Source organism: Pelodiscus sinensis, chromosome 3 (assembly GCF_052426305.1).
Source record: "Pelodiscus sinensis isolate ZL-2025 chromosome 3, ASM5242630v1, whole genome shotgun sequence".
Lineage (NCBI taxonomy): Eukaryota > Metazoa > Chordata > Testudines > Trionychidae > Pelodiscus > Pelodiscus sinensis.
Window position 1 is genome coordinate 97,375,454 of NC_143054.1, and position 17,418 is coordinate 97,392,871.

The window sequence follows — 17,418 nt, forward strand, 5'->3', positions numbered from 1 at the left end:
AGCTGAACCATTTTGGCACAAGCTTAAAAAATAAGCTGAACCATTTTGGCACAAGCTTAAAAAAAATATTAAGTCCTGGACTCACAGCAAACCTGCCAAATTTAAGACAAAAAGTAAAATATTATGTTATAATCAACTGAAATTAGAACTCTTGAGGAACGAACATTCACTGTAGATATTGCTACACATAATTAAAAAATATTCTGGTGTATGCTCAAAAATGTCATGAATACTCTTAAAATTATATTTTGAAAACTCTGTATGCAAGTGCTTCAGGACACTTTATATTTCTTGCATAGTTAACAATATTTGACAGAGTAAGTTTGCACTTTATCTCATCCTGTAGCTGTGCTTTTTAGAAATGATCTGTTAGCATACTGTATTTACAAAATCTCTTATGCTAGTGTTTTATAATCTTCATTCAATGCACTACAGACGGGAACTTCATACAAGCTAAATAATTGAAAACCATGAGTGTATAAGTACAATGCATTAGTAAGAAAGGTTATTATATTTAAGCACATGAGTGTGTCTCCCTTTTAAATCTGAACTTGTAAATCTGTTCATGCACTTCTCACTTCTGGAGAGTGCTGAGTGCGTCATGCGACACTGTGTGCACAGTGCAACACCCATTTTGAAAATACATTGCATGCCTCTGTTCTTGTGTGTGACTTTAAAAATACACTTGCATAAATGGAGTGCAGCATTTTGAATGCTTAGCCCATAGTTTAGAACTTGTGAACACTACCGATACACTAGGTCCTATCTTAGCACTACTCTAGCCTGGATCAGCACATTCTATCGAAAGAGATTTGTTGGCTGAAGAACCATGGGGCTGTGTCATTTAAAATTTAAGATAGATGCATCCTGGTGCTTCATGGTTTCTTTTCTTGCCCAGAATGGAGAGGATCTTTAATCTAGTCAAACAACTGTGACACTAAAATCCACAGACAGATCCCATTTATGATAGTGTTTATTGAGTAAAGAGAGATGATAAACAGATGAAAAACATAACAGCTGTTTACACTTACCATTGATAGATACAAGCTGCAAGAGACTGTGTGACTGCAGGTCAGGAAAACAGAACAGTAAAGGATTGACAGTTGTGTCCCTTTGTGTTGGTGGCAAGGTTGTAATTTATGGTTTTGTTGGCTTTTCTCCTACCAGTCTGTGTCCCGTACTTAAGACTGTACCTTTTTAAATCACATCCCTACCTTGGGGACAGTATATCTCTTTTTCCCAAGCCCTCTAGTATGAGTAAGGGGTGTAATAGCTGTTCCTTCCTATGGGATGAGTCCGCCCGCCCCCCCATGGTGCACTTTACCTTCTCTGATGTGCCAGGTGATGGCCCTGCCTCCTTTTTGCTGCCTTTGAAGTACATCCATTGGCAGATGTAAAGAAACTAAGGAACAATAATAGCTGTCTGATAAGTTCTCAGGGTGTAGGATTGCTCCTGGTAACCCAGCCACTGCACATCAGGCCAAATTCTTAATTTCTCAGCCTCTTCCTTGTGTGGCAGCACATTAACACACGTTTATTGGGACAGATCAGAACTTGTTCTCTCTGGCTGCTTCATGCTTTAGAGATTGAGAGGTTTCCTGTACAGAAAACCTGTTGTTTCTTCTAGAAGTGGCATTATAGCAAAATTCCTGTGGAGAGTACAAATGTTATCTTAATATGTTCAGGCATAAACATTCATCCCAGTAAGCACAGAGAGAGCTCAGAGACATGCTAACAATCCTGTTGTTCCCTAATGCTATTATGAACAGGGTTTTAATTTACAACACTGACTGGACCTTCGCCATGTTCCATAAGCAGCCTAAAGCCAAGCTCCATCATGTACTGTTTGGAGTTATTGATGGAGTGATGTCACATTGGCCTGAGGGATGTTGCCAATAACGGCCAACTGGGAACAGGAAAGTGGCCTGTGGATCTTAGCAACTTCATTCCTTTAGAAAGGAATGGAGTCCAGCTGCTTCTGGACATTGGAGATGGCACTTGGACATCATAGCTCAGAGGTAGCAGTTGGAAAGAGCTTTGGGTTACTCCTCCACCTGGTGGGTGGGAAAAGGGCACAGTGAGGCCTGCTGCTGGTATACTGGGATAACGGTGCTAGGGCCTACTTGTGCACAGGAATAAACATGTGTATGAATCAGCCTGCATTGACTTTCCTGGTCTACACAAGCCTATTCAGAAGCAGCAGACATGGGGATTTTCACCAGGTTTGTGTGTTTGGGTCTTCCCTCCCAAAAGGCCTCCTTTGAAACCACTGTGCTCGTACTCTTAATCAGTTGAGTTGTGGTGGATTCAGTGGCAAAGAAGGCTTTGTACAGGCCCTTCACCAGTATCTGATTATTACTGTGTCTGTAATAACATATCATGTACATGCTTAACACTTCCCTACCCCTTTGTTGTTTTCATACTCACACTTGCCTGTGAATGAAAGTTTCCCAAACAGGATCCTTAGCCATTATTGAATATAGTAAACACAAAGAATTTCAAGCATTACAATTAATATTTCTAACTTCAGTGAACTGCACTAGGACTTCCTTATCTCTAAGAACACACATTTTTGGGTCCATCCATCTATGACCAGTTTGCGGATAGTGTGTCAGATTTGACATGCATACTTACTACAGGCTGACCTTGCTGTAAGTCCAAAATACATTCCAAAAAACTTGAACTTATAGCTAGGGATGTGAACGACTAGTCGACTATCCAATAACCAAATGCTTATCGGATAGTTGACACGCTAGAGGACTAGTCGCTTCTCTCCCTCCCCCCATTGCTGTCTCTGTCAGAAGACTAGAGTCCCCAACTGACTCTGGACTCCGTGTGGTGCTGCCACTTTGAAACTCTGTGTGCAGCTCGTGGCCAGCTGGGGAGTCAGAGGTGCCCTTATAGACTAATCGAATAATTGATGCAAATTGCAGCAACTATTCGAGATAATTAATCTAAATTTAACATCCCTCCTTATAGTTAAACAACTTAAAGCAGGGAATTTTTTCCCCATGACTGACTTCCTTTTGTGCAAATTGGTAGGGGGGAGGGGTGCATGACTTAAGAGCAGGGAATGGGAGGACTTATAATGCATTAGTTCCTACAAGTATCAACAACTTTAGTGTGGAACAGATGTATATCAGGGCGACTTATAGTGGGGACACCCTGCACACCATAGCTCTGCATTTTGGTCAGGTTTTTTTGTTTTTGTTTTAAGTTTTCTAAAGCCATTTAAGGATAAAGAATAGGTTTCCCTATTAATATGCATAAGCCTGCTGTTTATGAAAAGCAAATCCAGCAATTAAGCCTACAGTTGTTCAAAAACCTATGCACTACTGACTTCTGCAGTTTTAAAATAGAAGCATGCCTTGCATTCAAGTGAGACAGCTGGTCATTCTGATTTAGAGATCAGTTTAATGAAATAAAGTTGGCTCTAAATATCCAGAACTTACAAGGTACAGTGATTAGTTACAGTACTGATTAATGGATAATTATGCAATCATGTACATTGTTGGCCCAAGTCAAAGCCTGGAGCAACTGGTAATGATTAATGTTAAATGGAAATTGTAAATAGCGTTCAGTTGTTTACTTCAGTTATTAGGAATTTTTATAGAAGATTTAGAAAGATTCTTTGAATTTTTGGAAGAATTAAGTAAATTAAATAATTAGGAACAAATGTTTTAATATGTTACTCTGTAATTAAATATAGATTTATAAAACATTACATTCTTCACATAAATTACATTTTCTTATGTGTTAAAAATAATTAAAAAGCTCGGGCAAGAGATTAAGGTGTGTTTTTTTTTCTTTTAGTTTGGTTTTTATGTAGTCTTGGAAGAGCTAAGAAATAACATTTCCTTTAATAAGGGTCCTCTTCTATAAGACACATATTCAGAACTCCAGTTGAAGTCAGTGGAAGTTCTTGTTGTGCAAAGAATCCAGGTTTGAGTTGTAATTTTATACCTCTTCATTTAACCAAGTATATTTTCTTCTCTCATATATGGGAGGACAAGCCAATACTCGCTGGCTTTATTTACTTCTCCATTACTTTTTCTGTTTTTACTGATATTGGCTTGTCTGGGTATTCCAAAAGGAAGACAGGAGACTATTGGTATGGGTTTATTCAGACTGAAACTTTATTATATAGATGTTTGGGACTATCCAGCAGAGAGTACAATGCAGACAAATCCATGTTTGTTCAAATCATTACTAGTGTTCCCTTTAAGATTTCCCAGCTGAGAGCAGAATTAATTTGTCTTGTGCACCAACATTGACATTATGTGTGCTTGTTTGGGTGTTCACCACCATGGCACCCACCAGTCTCTGTCCGTGTCTTTCTGTTATACAAGAAAAAATACCAAGCCAAGGAATAATTAACAAGGTGCATGACCCATCAGTGCAGGCATCAGGGATGCCGGGGGTGGAAGGTATGGCGTAGCTCAGGGGGTGCAGAATTCAGGGCAGGGGGAAATCTCATGATGGGGGTGCTGAGAAGTCAGGGAAGTGACAGCTCCTCGCTGTGGGAAGGCTGGAGCTGGGCTGCCTATTCTTGTGGGTGGTGGGCCCAGGACTGGGCTGCACGGTCCCTCAAGAAGCTGCTTCGCTGTGGGGGAAGCGGGGCTGGGCTGCCTGGATCCCACAACCGGTGAGTGAGGAGCAAGCTGGGGCTGCGCTGGCCAGCAGCTCCAGGGTAAGTGAGCCAGGGCTGCTGGCTGCCAACCTGGATGGTGCTGCAGCTGAGAGCCAGGGGGATAGATCTGGGGGGCATGCAACAGCTCCAGCCCTGGAGCTGCTGCTTCCACCTGCCATATGGTGGCTCCAGTCCTGGCCGGGGCTACCCAACCAGCCACTGCCCACAGCCATCCAACAAGCTTTCTGCCATGTGTCTGCTCTGCCACCCGACCAGCTGCCTCCTGCCACATAGTGGCTTTGGTCCCAGGTAGGGCCACCAAACCAGCCACCACTTGACACATGGCTCCAGTCCTGGCCAGCTTGTGGCTCCCTGCCCACTGTGGCTGGAACTGGGGCCGGTTAAACTTCCCAAGCAGGTATAGCTTCACTGTGCAAAGCGTCAGCCAGAGCAAATAGGGGCGGAACAGGCCAGCCACATGGCGCCACCAGGCCACTGCTACCGCCACTGCCACCACTCTCCTGCTGGACAGGAAGGTAAGTGAGTGGTTGTGAGTGCTGCTGTGCGGCTCTACAGGCAGGTTGGGTGGGCCTAAAAATTTGTGTGTGTGGCCATGCAGGCACACAGCTTAGAGGGAACCCTGCTGCACATCGCCCCACGCTTACAAAATAAGTTACTGCACATGACCTACCATCTTTTCTTCTTACCCCAAAGGTTCTCCCTGACAACTTCTGTGGGGAAGGTGAAAAAAATCTCACTCTGCCAAAGCCAGCTGCCCTTAAAAAGGAGTGACTAACATGATGCCCGTGTCAGGTCCTAACCTAACCTTTGATATTCACCTTCCTTATGGAAGGGAGGGTCTTGCTGCATGGAACAAAGGGGCTTCTTCCACCCAGAGTTTGTTCCTTTATACCTTTCTGACCTCACATTCCTGGGGGAGAGGAGTAGAGTCACACTGCAAAACTGCCCACCCTTCACCTCTTTGCAACAGTCTGACCTCATGCACTCCCTTTCCCCCTCCACCTCTGCAGCCATAAAGCAGAGCCATCTCCTTTAGCAAGCCCAGACAACCCCTGCCACAACTCCGAGAATGAAATTGCATGATTAATCAGAACTCCTTCTCCTGACTAATTTTACAACAGCAAAGCAAGAATATGACTGAGTCATGATTACATGAAAGTGATTTATTTCTGTTTAATTTCCTTTTCATTCCTCAGCAAATTACTACAATTTTAGATTAGGATAATTTTTTTAAACAGATTTTTAAAGCTTTGTAAAGGTATTAATTTAGATGCTGGTGTTTATAGAGATACAGATAGGCCCTCAGTAACCTAGGGAAATGTTAAGACCCATTTTCAGAAGTGATTTATACATCTGGAAACACAAGTCTCATTGGAAGTTAGACTAAAACTCTTAAGTGCCTAAGTAACTTTTGAAAATAGGTATTAGACTCCTCACTTCTTTGATATTACACTAGATAAGATTTTAGCCTTGTTTTCTCACCTGTGTCAGTCTGTTTCCCCCCAAAAATCTTCCTATATGCAGCTTTGTCATTTGTGTGTAATGCAAACATGTCAGTCTTCTGTGGACAGATCCTAATGAATTTAGTAGACATAACTGTTCTATACAGTTGCATAGGATGGTATTAAAGTTTATAAAAAGTATTTTTCTATTAAAGGCTTTGGGTATTTAGTTAATTGATACATAGCCCTGTGTAGTTTCTATAGAACTCTGCTGCTTATATCTCAGTACAAATTTTATCTGAAGGCATTCTCATAGAAAGTATACATGCAGGTAGAATAACATGTTAAACTAAATACAGAGTCATGGATTAATATTGAATGGTACTATATTACACCCTTGCCAGGTGTAACTCATTTTATGCTTTATCCTTTCTGATTTTATCCCTGCATTCCTGTACTATTCTTTGTATTTATCCTTAGCAATTTATTCATATTTTCACTCTTTGTAGGATTCTCTTTTATTTAATTAATGTATTTATTTACATGTCATTAAAGAGAACTCCTTGTGGAAGCATATTGGCCTCTTGCTAGTCTTGCTATCTTTCCTTATTATTAGGATAGTTTACTCATTGCTCTTGTGCCTTTAGTATTGTCGCTTTGGCCTGGTCTACATTAGAGTGGAAAGTCAACTTAAGATACACAATTCCAGAACTTAATTATGTAGCTGGAGTCATTGTATCTTAAATCACCCAGTATTTTAAAGAACCATTGACAGTACTGCAGCATAGAACCCAATAGATTAGAAATATTGGATGGCATCCTGGAATCAGTTTATTGAATACTTTGGAAGATGTCAGGTATAGACGTACCCATTGTTGTTCTGAAATAGCTATGATATCATTATTGAGGCAGACAAAAGGGAGGATTCATGTCTTTCCACACTTAGGAATCTGGTTAAATTAGTCAGTCCCTAGATATGTCTTCACAAGTTTCTGGAGATGCACTGGTAGTGATGTGCTTTAGGCCAGGTCTACAATAAAGGGAAAGGTTGAATTAAGATACACAACTCCAGCTATGTTAAGTTAATTCAAGTGTCCATGTGGTCTCCACAGCAGGAGACCAATAGGAGCAAACATACATAGGCTTCCTTTACTCCTTGAGAGGAGCAGGAGTACCAGTGCTGATGGATGCGCTCTCTGAGTTCAATTTACAGGGTCTTTATTAGACCCACTAAATCGAACTCCAGAAGATTGATCATGAGGTGGATCTTTCCCATAGTGAAGACATGGCCTTAGAAGGAGGAAAAATTTCTGATTACTGAAAGATGAGATGGAGCAAGTCTTAACCAATCCCTTCTAAGTAACTCTATTCTCTTACCTCATCCCACCTTCCCAGTGTGATCTGCCTTATTCTGTTCACAGATCTCCATTGATCAGCATGCTTTAAATTGTGTAGAGAGGCATTTTTGTGATCAGCAGCAGTAAAGTGGATTATATTAGGAAAATCAGCCTGAGAAGGTAGAGGAACCAACTGACAAAGAGCTGGTAGTATGGAAGAGCAGGGAGATGGGTGAGGAGATTGGATTGTTAGTCTCTCAGAAAGGAGAAGGTGGTTGGTAATTCTGATACCTGCAGGAGTATTTAGTACCTCCTCCATATTTAAGGTAAGGATGGTGGGTCTCCTGCTAGTGTGAACAGGAGTTAAAGTTGAGTCTTTACACCAATAGAGGACATTGAAATCTGTCTAGCTGACTTCTTTATAGGAAACAAGATATCCATACCTTAATTTTTTTTTTAAAAGGCATGACATGACTATTAGTGTGGCATTTTAAAAAGCTTACTGTGATGCCACACTGTTATATATAAATATGCACATTAGTGCATTTAAATCCACTCTCCTTTTCTAAGGAGATGTGTGGAAGTTTGTCTCTGGTAAAGTCAGAATGTATTTGTGGCATTTGCAATTTCCTGTTATGTGAAACGGAGAACTGCTCTTCTGCATTTTATGTTTACAGCATGTGTGCACCTTGTGTTTGGGTTGGCATATAAACTGTCTAGAGGGACATTTTTTGAAAGCTTTTATGCCTTATTTAAAAATTTAACACTAATTTTTTTCCATGAATGGTTATATTTACAGGAGAGTTTGACACAGTACAGAGCCCCACAACACCGATCAAAGATCTTGATGAGAGAACGTGTCGGAGTTCTGGGTCAAAGTCCCGGGGTAGAGGGCGGAAGAATAATCCATCACCCCCTCCGGACAGTGACTTGGAGGTATGCCCTATGGTAACTGATAAATGGTTACCTGAAGGTAGATTTGGCAAATTAAAGCTGCACAGACTTTTTAAAGCTTTTTTTTAAAAAAATGACCTAAACCATATATATAACTAATTGAAAGTACTAGATTCCTAATAATCACTTTACATTTATATAATATGGGGCATATTCAGGGTTTCCTTAAATACACTGAAAGTAAGGTAAACAGTGTCAATACACTATGTCCATGCATACTGCCTCTTCCAGTTTAATGTGAAATAGATGTACAAAACAATAAGAGTTTTCTTTTCATATTTTTTGATCAACTTTTATTTTGTGTATTGCTTGACTTTCTTTTTTGAAAAAAAATTCATATGTAGCCATCTAGTTATCTATATACTCAGTGTAAAAATGTGCATTACAAAAAGGAATGCATAAATGACACATCTGTGTTTGGCCCTAATCCTGAAAACATTTAAGGACGATTTTAACTTTTCCTCTGGTAAGTAGTATCATTGACTTCAATAGTTATGCACCACTATTTGAGAGAACAAGGCCTTAGCAAGGAAATATGTCTGTGCAATGAGCAAGATAATGTTTTAAAACAAGTGTCCTCCTAGTGGAGTGATTATATTCTTGTTACCTGTTTTAGCAATGTTCTGCCATACTGTAATAAAAGACCACCACTCATTGAATGCATGGTATGTTCCAGCACAGGGATCAGAATAATGTTCTGCACATTTGTGATGTGCCTCCTCCCACGGTGATACTGGCACTCAGTGCTAGTATCACTGGACTGCTCTACCCTCTGTGCTTATCTCTACCTATCATCAGGAGTTAGCTTTATCATCACTTGGCTGTACCTGTCCCTGCATCACTTTTATAACAGGGACAGGCCTGACTGTGGTGCTTAACATCAATATTGAATGCCATAGCTTTTTGTACAAAGGATGAGGAATTTTTTTCCACAAACTTATTTTTTTAAATTAAGCAGTTGTTCTTTTTACATTTGTGGAAAGAGTTCCATTTTCTTTTCCTTATTTTTATTTTCACTGATGAATTTCGGGGGGAGGGAGCCCTCTTCTTTCATCACTAAGAAATTTTCCTTAAAAACCAAAATAAAATAAAATTAAATTACAATATATTTTTTAAACTATTTAAATTTCCTTTTCTGCGTGAATTACTGTGGCCTAATAGTATTTGTGGATGTAGAACTAGCACCAGGAGTTAATATTATCTTTATTGGAGAAACAAATTCCTTGAACTCAATATGAGTTGCATATAAGAATCTGATTGTAAAAATGTATCCTTAAATTAATGGCTATTTATAATGAAGTATACTGATAGAGAGACCAGGAGGATGAAATACTATCTTTTATTGGGTAATAAAGATTCTGTAGGGTTAAAACATTGTTAAAGGTTGTAGAGTAATTAAAATATTGGAAAGTAATTGAAAAACTTATTGTCCTGTGTATTTTTTATAGATTATTTTAAGGTACACTATCAGTGCTGATTTTCAGAATAAAGTAACTCACTTAAGGGCTTATTTAAAGAGAAGACATGACTGACCTGACTGATTTTATTATTTTGGATCATAACTCTTGTATCTTGATGACACACTAATTTTGCCACCTCTTCTATTTTCAGCGTGTATTTGTTTGGGATTTAGATGAAACCATCATTGTTTTTCATTCGCTGCTTACAGGATCCTATGCACAAAAATATGGCAAGGTATGTGTTTAATGAATTCAACAGTCAGTTCAGACTGTTGATACAATTGGCACTTTTACTATGTTTTTCATCTTCAGTATTCATTACAAAACGTAATTAATATTCATGTGCCCCTGAAAGATAGGGAGGTGAATAGTATTAACTCCATTTTACAGACTGGGAAACTGAGGTACACAGAGGTTGTAATTTGCCCAAATGGAGCAGCCAAGGAAACAGATGAGGCACCTGCTCTTAGGTAAGATGTGAGGCCCAACAGAGAGAGTGTTGTTGAGGTAGGTGCTAAGGAGGAGACCTCATTGAGGGAGAGCTTTGAAAAACTATTGCAAATGGATAATAGATTTGGTGGGAAAGGAGAAATAATTGATACATTTGGAATCAGGGCAAGGGAATGAATCAAGTGAACAATGGAAAAGAAAATGGAATTGATGAGTTTGCAGGGAAAGGGAAATCTTAAGTCAGAGTAAATGAGCGGGAGGCAGACCTGCCTAACTTCAACTCTAGGGTGGAGGCTCTAGGTTTTTGATGTGTTCTCCGACACATCAGCTTTCTTGCTGAGTCTTTGGTGTTCTTGGCTGTCTATTGGCATAGGCACAGCCATTGGCAGAAACACTCCCTGCTGCCAATCGGTTATTGCTTTTATTGTTCACAACTACTCCTTTCTTTGCCTCTCAGAAATCCAAAGGTGGCTGGAGAAGGAGCAGTAAGCAGTGAAAGGAGAAAAGGGGAGAAGCAACCATATGTAATAGCAAAAGGAATGAGCAAGGAACCCAACTCATCCTGGGTCTGAGGAACTAGTGGGAAAAGGGAAGGAGTCTGTGGGTATGAAGGATGGAGAAAATTGAGGAGCTTGAAGAAGGGAGAAAAAGAGGACTGAGAAGGGGGACCAATGGATTTACAGAAAGGATAGCATTGATGGACCATTGGGAGGTAGAAAAATGAAAGCAAATGAATGAATGAAGGATAGAAGATGGAAGAAGGCTGAAATGGGGAGGAGGCAAGATTAATGGAACTTTGTGATTCCACAGAGGAGTTACCGCTCTGTAACTTCAGAACATTCAAGAAGTAAATTTTATACAGATTTTCCACAGTGTTTTTTTTGCACTGACATTGGCAGGGCTGGTGGCAGAATGAATGCTGATGTTTTCAGTGCGGGAAGATAGACAAGTCTATGAATTGCAGGATGCTGTCGTTATTTAGTGTGTATAAGAAACAGTTGTGGAGCTGTGTGGGTGTGAGAGAGAGAGAGGAAGTGACAGGTCTGAAGCATGTTTCTGTTAATGAAAAAAGGAGTGATGAGAATTTGGTGTTTATGTGCATGTGGAGGTGTTTGCAGGGCTGTGTGTATGGGTATGTGTGTTTGGAAACACAGGAAGTTGTTTCTCTTGGTGTATGAAAAGAGTGGGCCATCAGACTTTAGTACGAGCTGGTGAATTTCCATGACCATTTTGAAATGCATATATAAGATTAGTTAATTTGATTCTCGTACAAATAAGATTTGGCTTTACAGTGCCAAATCAGTTCTTGTTACTGTGTCACTTACATTATCATGTACCCCATGTGATGTTCTAATAATACAAACATATAATTCCCTTGACTTTGACAGTATTAATTCTTTTTTATATCTCTGTAAGAGATTAATCAGACCAAACACACAACTTGCATTGTTTATATCACCATTGAATGTGGACCACAGACCTCCAGGGGAATTATTATATTTGGCCCTAATGATTCAGTTACTTATAATTTTAATCCAAATGGGTCATTGTGACCTTTTGGATGGTATAACTGTCCTGATGCAATATTTTCTCCATCTCTGATATTTAAAATTAAGAAATTATTCGTGCAAAACTTTTTAAATTGTAAAATATTAGAGAGCTATCAATCCTTTCTGGATAACTGAAAACTATTTTGGCAACAACTGTGCAGGGATATCTTTTTAGTTCTCTCCTCTTGGTTTTTCTTTTCCTTTCCCCTCCATATCTTAGGAACATTGTAGATCAGGGGTTGGCAATCTTCAGCACGTGGCCCATCAGAGTAATCCACTGGCAGGCCATGAGACATTTGTGTTTATACTGATCATCCTCGGGCGCAGCTCTCACAGTTTGCCATTCCTGTCCAGTGGGAGGTGTGGGGAGTAGCAGCCAGCACGTTCCTGCAGTCTGTAACACGTCACTGCTTTGTAAAACTCAACTGGTCTTGCAATGTAGTCCCCACCAAAATCCAGAGTATGTGTTAATGGCTAGTTATAGCAACCAACTGTGACATCACAAGAGGTGTTGTGACAGTAAACACACTATAAAATATAGTGAGGCACATAGATATTATGGTAATAGTTGACATATGTACCTTAGATCTAGTTATACTTCTTTGCTTCAAAAAACATATTGGACATTGATTCTTTCTTGTGACCATGCTGCTCCGGTGGCACACAGTTGGTCTAAAGTGAGTTTAAGCAGCCAATAGAGAATTCCCTCATCTTAGGGAAATTCCCAGATGGCACAGAATCATAGCAGTGAGTCTTACACCTTCCTTTGCATTATCTCTTAGTCCTGCAGGTATCGCCACTTCCAGTCTGTGCCTATGATGACCGTCTTTAAGCTGTCAAGTAACTTTACACAGTGTGTGCTTGATTCTCATCTCTTTGTAAATGTGGGGTTTTCTTAAAATATTTTGTTGTGTTTATTGAAAATTTTTTGTCTCAAAAGAGAAGATTAAATGAGACAGACGAGGGCCTCCTGATATGTTTTCCAAGATTTTTCTATAAAGCATATTTATAATGATGCTATTATAAATAGGGAGAGAGCAGTTTATGGTGAATGGAATGATCAAGTTACATTTTCAAGGTGTGAAATTCTGGGATTATACCAGTACTTAGATGGATCGTTTTCCAGGGTTTCACCTTTGTTCTATTAGTCTAACATTTATACAGGCACTCAATGTGAAGATGGATGCACACACGATAGTTATTTTCCATCTAAAACATACCTACTATCTCTTTTCCTTCTCTTTGCCTTATTTTTTTATGCTGTGACCTAGGAGGAACAAAAAAACTTTTAATAACTTTCTTTAGGTCTTAATCCTCTACTGTTATTATGGCTGTGAAAAGAAATGTAGCACAGAGTAGAGCCAATTTAGCTGAGTGTCACAGTCAGACTGGTTTTTATGCAAGGCCAGTGCACCGCCATGGAGAGACCAGCAGATTAAAAATTCTTCTTTTACATCTCACTCTCCTTTTTCGCAGGCAGTAGCATAAAGGAGAAGAGAATGGTGATCTTGGTTTCATTTTGGACTTGTATGTAATACCGAAATCTAGCACTGAAAGGGACCTCAGTAGGTTATCTAGTCCAGTCTCTGCATTGAGGCAGGTGTACTATAAATAATAATAGTATTAGCAAGCTGTGACAAATAGAATGCATATTTTTAATGTTATGAGCAAGATTATAAATGTCTCATTAAAATATATGTCAAATTGCTTCTTCATGGGAGAAAGCCCGTTGAAAAAATAACTTGAAATTAACCCCTGAAGTGAGAGAGACTTTGTATATCTGAGTTTGGTCAGTATAGAGCTACAAGATATTAATTAAAAAGCCAAAATTCACACTTAAGTGATTGTCTGATTCTTTTACTGGACTTTCCCTTATTATTTTATTTTATCAAAATATGTCTCTCTCAACATGTAAGGTAACTGTAAGGTTACTTTGCTCATCTCATTTGTTGATGCTCTTCATGCACCATAAAATTAGTACATTGCTATTTTTAATTATTTACTGCAGTAGCAAATTATGATCATTGGTATCTGAGCTGTTATGTTATGACTTGTGTGGCTGATGATGGTTTTTGCAGCTGAGCACCAGTTGGCACATATAGTTTTCTACAATGCTAAACTCTTAAATAAGGATTTGTTGATGTGACAGGCCATGTGTTAGAAGACTGTCATCATCTGTTACATTTTATGAGGTACATTCCTGTTCTCTTATGAGGTACATTCCTGTTCTCTTATTAACAATATGCATTCTTCCTTCTACTATGTTCCAGTGATTTCTCTCTGTTTTTCAGATGATTAGGTTGTACTTAGGAGTTTGAGTGTTAGCATTTCCGACTTGGATCATTTTATTTCTTTAAGGTCAATTCAAAGGGCAAAGATGCTCCAAAAATACCGTAAGTCAAAGTTCAGGCTGGTAAAAAGAATAACTGCCTTTCATGGCACTCCAGAGGAAAAAAGTCTTCGTTCTCCAAACTTGAATATGTATTATACAGAATTCAGGATGATGTTTAGGCAGACGTACAAAATATGACAGTACAAGTCAACAGAAAAAAAAACCCTAGAGCATACTTTAAAAGAAAGTGGACAGAACCGACCAACTTTTTTTTATCAAGTAGATAAATACAGGCAGTCCCTGGGTTACGTACAAGATAGGGACTGTAGGTTTGTTCTTAAGTTGAATTTGTATGTAAGTCGGAACTGGTACATATTGTAGGGGAAACTCTAGCCAAACATTTCTCCAGAGCTCAGTTTTATTCTCCCACACCTCACTTCCCTCAGTCCTTTATTCTCAAGCTGAGGTGTCTGCTGAGAAAAGCCACTCCACCTCTCCCTGGTCTGCTGGGCGGGGGGAGGGGGCGCGCTAGCTTCGCATCTCCCTAGTCTGCTGGGGGGAAGTAGCTAGTGCGGGGTTGCCTCACCCCGTTTGTAAGTAGGGATCCGGTGTAAGTCGGATCCATGTAACCCAGGGACTGCCTGTACTATCACAGTTTGATTCAGATGTAGGTCAGTGCCAAAATTTATCAGGGTTTTTTCTACAATTTTCTGGTCCAACTATATCTCTAGCTGTTTCTAGTTAATATATTTTTTTATTTATTACTATTGTTGTTATTATTATCATTATTATTATTATTATTATTTATTTATTCGTTATATAAGAGGCTCAGGGGATAGGAGACTGAGAGGACCATACCAAATTCATGGTTCATTTTGGTCAATTTCATGTTTTTTGGATTTTTTAATATAGTTCCATGGTTTCATATGTTTACATCTGAAATTCCATGATGTTTTAAGCCTGGAGGTCCTGACCAGTGTTCCCTGTAAGCTGAGCTCTTGGGCAGTCACCCAGGAGAGATTCAAATGCTTCCCAGATGATTAGCAGAGTGCCCACAGCCAGCAGGATGAATTTTATACTGGTGTTGCACATCTGCGTATTCTTCAGAGCACATAAAGTTTATTCCACATATGGATAGAAAATATTAAAGGGGTCATCATGGGTGTTAGTAGTATTGGCACCTTTATTTTTGTGCTGCTGCTGGCCAAGCACCCAGGTCTCAATCAAGTACTATTGCCAGCAGCAGCACAGATGTGAAGGTCACAGGTTTGGGGGTTTTCTGTTGGGCGGTACTGGAAAAGGCTGTCCATACAGTAGTGTGACTGCCCAGGCCCTCATGGTTGGGGGATACTGACCAGCTAGCTGAACACCCCTTTCACACCTGAGCATTGGGCCCTGAACTAGAGGTTCCTACAACAGCTGGGGCCTGGAGTGCACTAGTCTCAACCAGATGGGGAGGGACAGGGCTTCCTTCAGGGACCACTCCCAGAGCCTGGTCAGACCCAATTCTGGGAACATCTCCCAGCTGCAGGAAGCTTCCTTTAGAGCTTCATGTAGCTACGGGAGGCTCCCAGAGGTGGATCTGACATGACTCTGAAGTGGCCCCTGCAGGGGAAGAAGTAGCCATATCCCTCTCCAGCCCAGCTAGGACAAACAGCTAGAACCCAGTCCATAGTAGGAGTCCCCACCTGTACAATATCCAGATGTTATGGGAAAGGTCAGATTTCACTGTCCGTGATGCATTTTTCATGACTATGAATTAGATTGGCCCTAGTGTTTGATTAAGGTATCTTTTAACCTTTAACGGTTCAAATTTGGCCAGTCTTATTTGTGATTGAATTGTGGCAGCTGTTTTAATGGCATATGATAACAAGTTGGTGGTCTTCTAGAGGGCAAAATGCTCTGCCACTAGTATTAAAACTTGATCGTCCCCCTTTGATGACAGTCTCTGAAGTGAGCCCAAAAATAGAGAATGGCCCATGAAGACCATACTATCCTCTTACTGAGTGTCCCTCCAGGTCACAGCTGAATCATATTAGCAGAGAGGTACAAGAATACTCATTATTACCCGGTCATGAGTTATTGCCCTCTCCTATCTGGCACGTTTCATCAGCACCACTATACTTCAATTAAAAAAAATCATTCAGCTGCATTGATTGTTTTGTATTTGAGTCAGATGTCTCAGGATCTCTCATTTTGCTGCTCTTATACTCTTGTTGTCTACTGCCTACTTTAGCCCAATGAGTAATAGACAGGGACTTCCTGTGGAGTCCATCAGCAGTGCTCTCACTTCCTCTTCTCCAGCCTCCATAATGACTCTCCCCAGGGAAGAGAGTTGGATTTACACCTAATGCTGCTACCTTAGACTAGCAGTGCCATTGGGCCAGTAAGATTAACATTTAACGCTCAACATTTCCACCTGTAAAATAAACTTTTTCCAGAGGACAGTGCTATTCCTATTAAGTTCTGCAATAATCCCCATTACAGGTATGTTCTCACATTGTTGTTCACCAAGATTTTAGAAAGGTTTCATTTGTGGTGTTATATTTAACTAGAAAAGTTAATATAAAATAGCATGTTTCCTTTGTATCCAAATACAATAAATGAGCATTTCGTGACTAGTGATTTTGAACAGTATGCTGCCAATAATTAAACTAAGACGTTTAGACTTTATATGGGACCCTATCATGATTCTCTTCTCCTCAAAACATATATTGGTTTTGTCGAGATATTTTTACTTAGTCTCCTAGGAGGCATTCCAGTGATGGCTCAATCTAGCACACAAGTCCAGACAGTCTGGCTCCAATTTATACCCTCTACTAACGTAACTAAAAGCATTGGTATTTTTGCTAGAGAGAAGTGCTGTAGCTGATCGTGACTCCATTGCGTACTAGTATTATCTGGCTACAGAGCTGCTTGGTGGTGTTTTTTTAATGCATCTACATATCTGTGGAAAGGGATCCAATTTTATTTTCTAATACATGGAATAACAGTGTGAGAGGGGGTTCACTCACCACCGTAGCGGGGGTCTGCCGTCTGCCAGCAGAAGGAGCTGATTCCGGAGGCAGAGTACCTTTCCCTCTTTCCTCCAGGCCGTGTTGTCCTCTTCACCACACTGCCCTCCGGCAGTGCCCAAGTCCGTCTCTGAGCCCCCCTTCCGGGGGTGGTTGTTTCTCCACCGGGCCGTTATGCAGGCCCTGCAGTCTGGGGGTTTGTTTGGCTAGAGCTCCCCTTGCCCTGCC

General features: G+C 40.2%; 1 protein-coding gene across 21 annotated transcripts in view; it reads left to right on the plus strand.

Moving 5' to 3' along the window:
* Positions 1 to 17,418, plus strand: part of EYA4 (EYA transcriptional coactivator and phosphatase 4) — a 218,536-nt gene that overhangs the window by 174,838 nt on the left and 26,280 nt on the right. For all 21 annotated transcript variants that reach the window (XM_075924215.2, XM_075924210.2, XM_075924201.2 and 18 more), the window contains 2 exons: positions 8,230 to 8,366; positions 9,996 to 10,079. In XM_075924215.2, the coding sequence (XP_075780330.1) occupies positions 8,230 to 8,366; positions 9,996 to 10,079 (221 nt within the window). The remainder of the gene's footprint in view (positions 1 to 8,229; positions 8,367 to 9,995; positions 10,080 to 17,418) is intronic.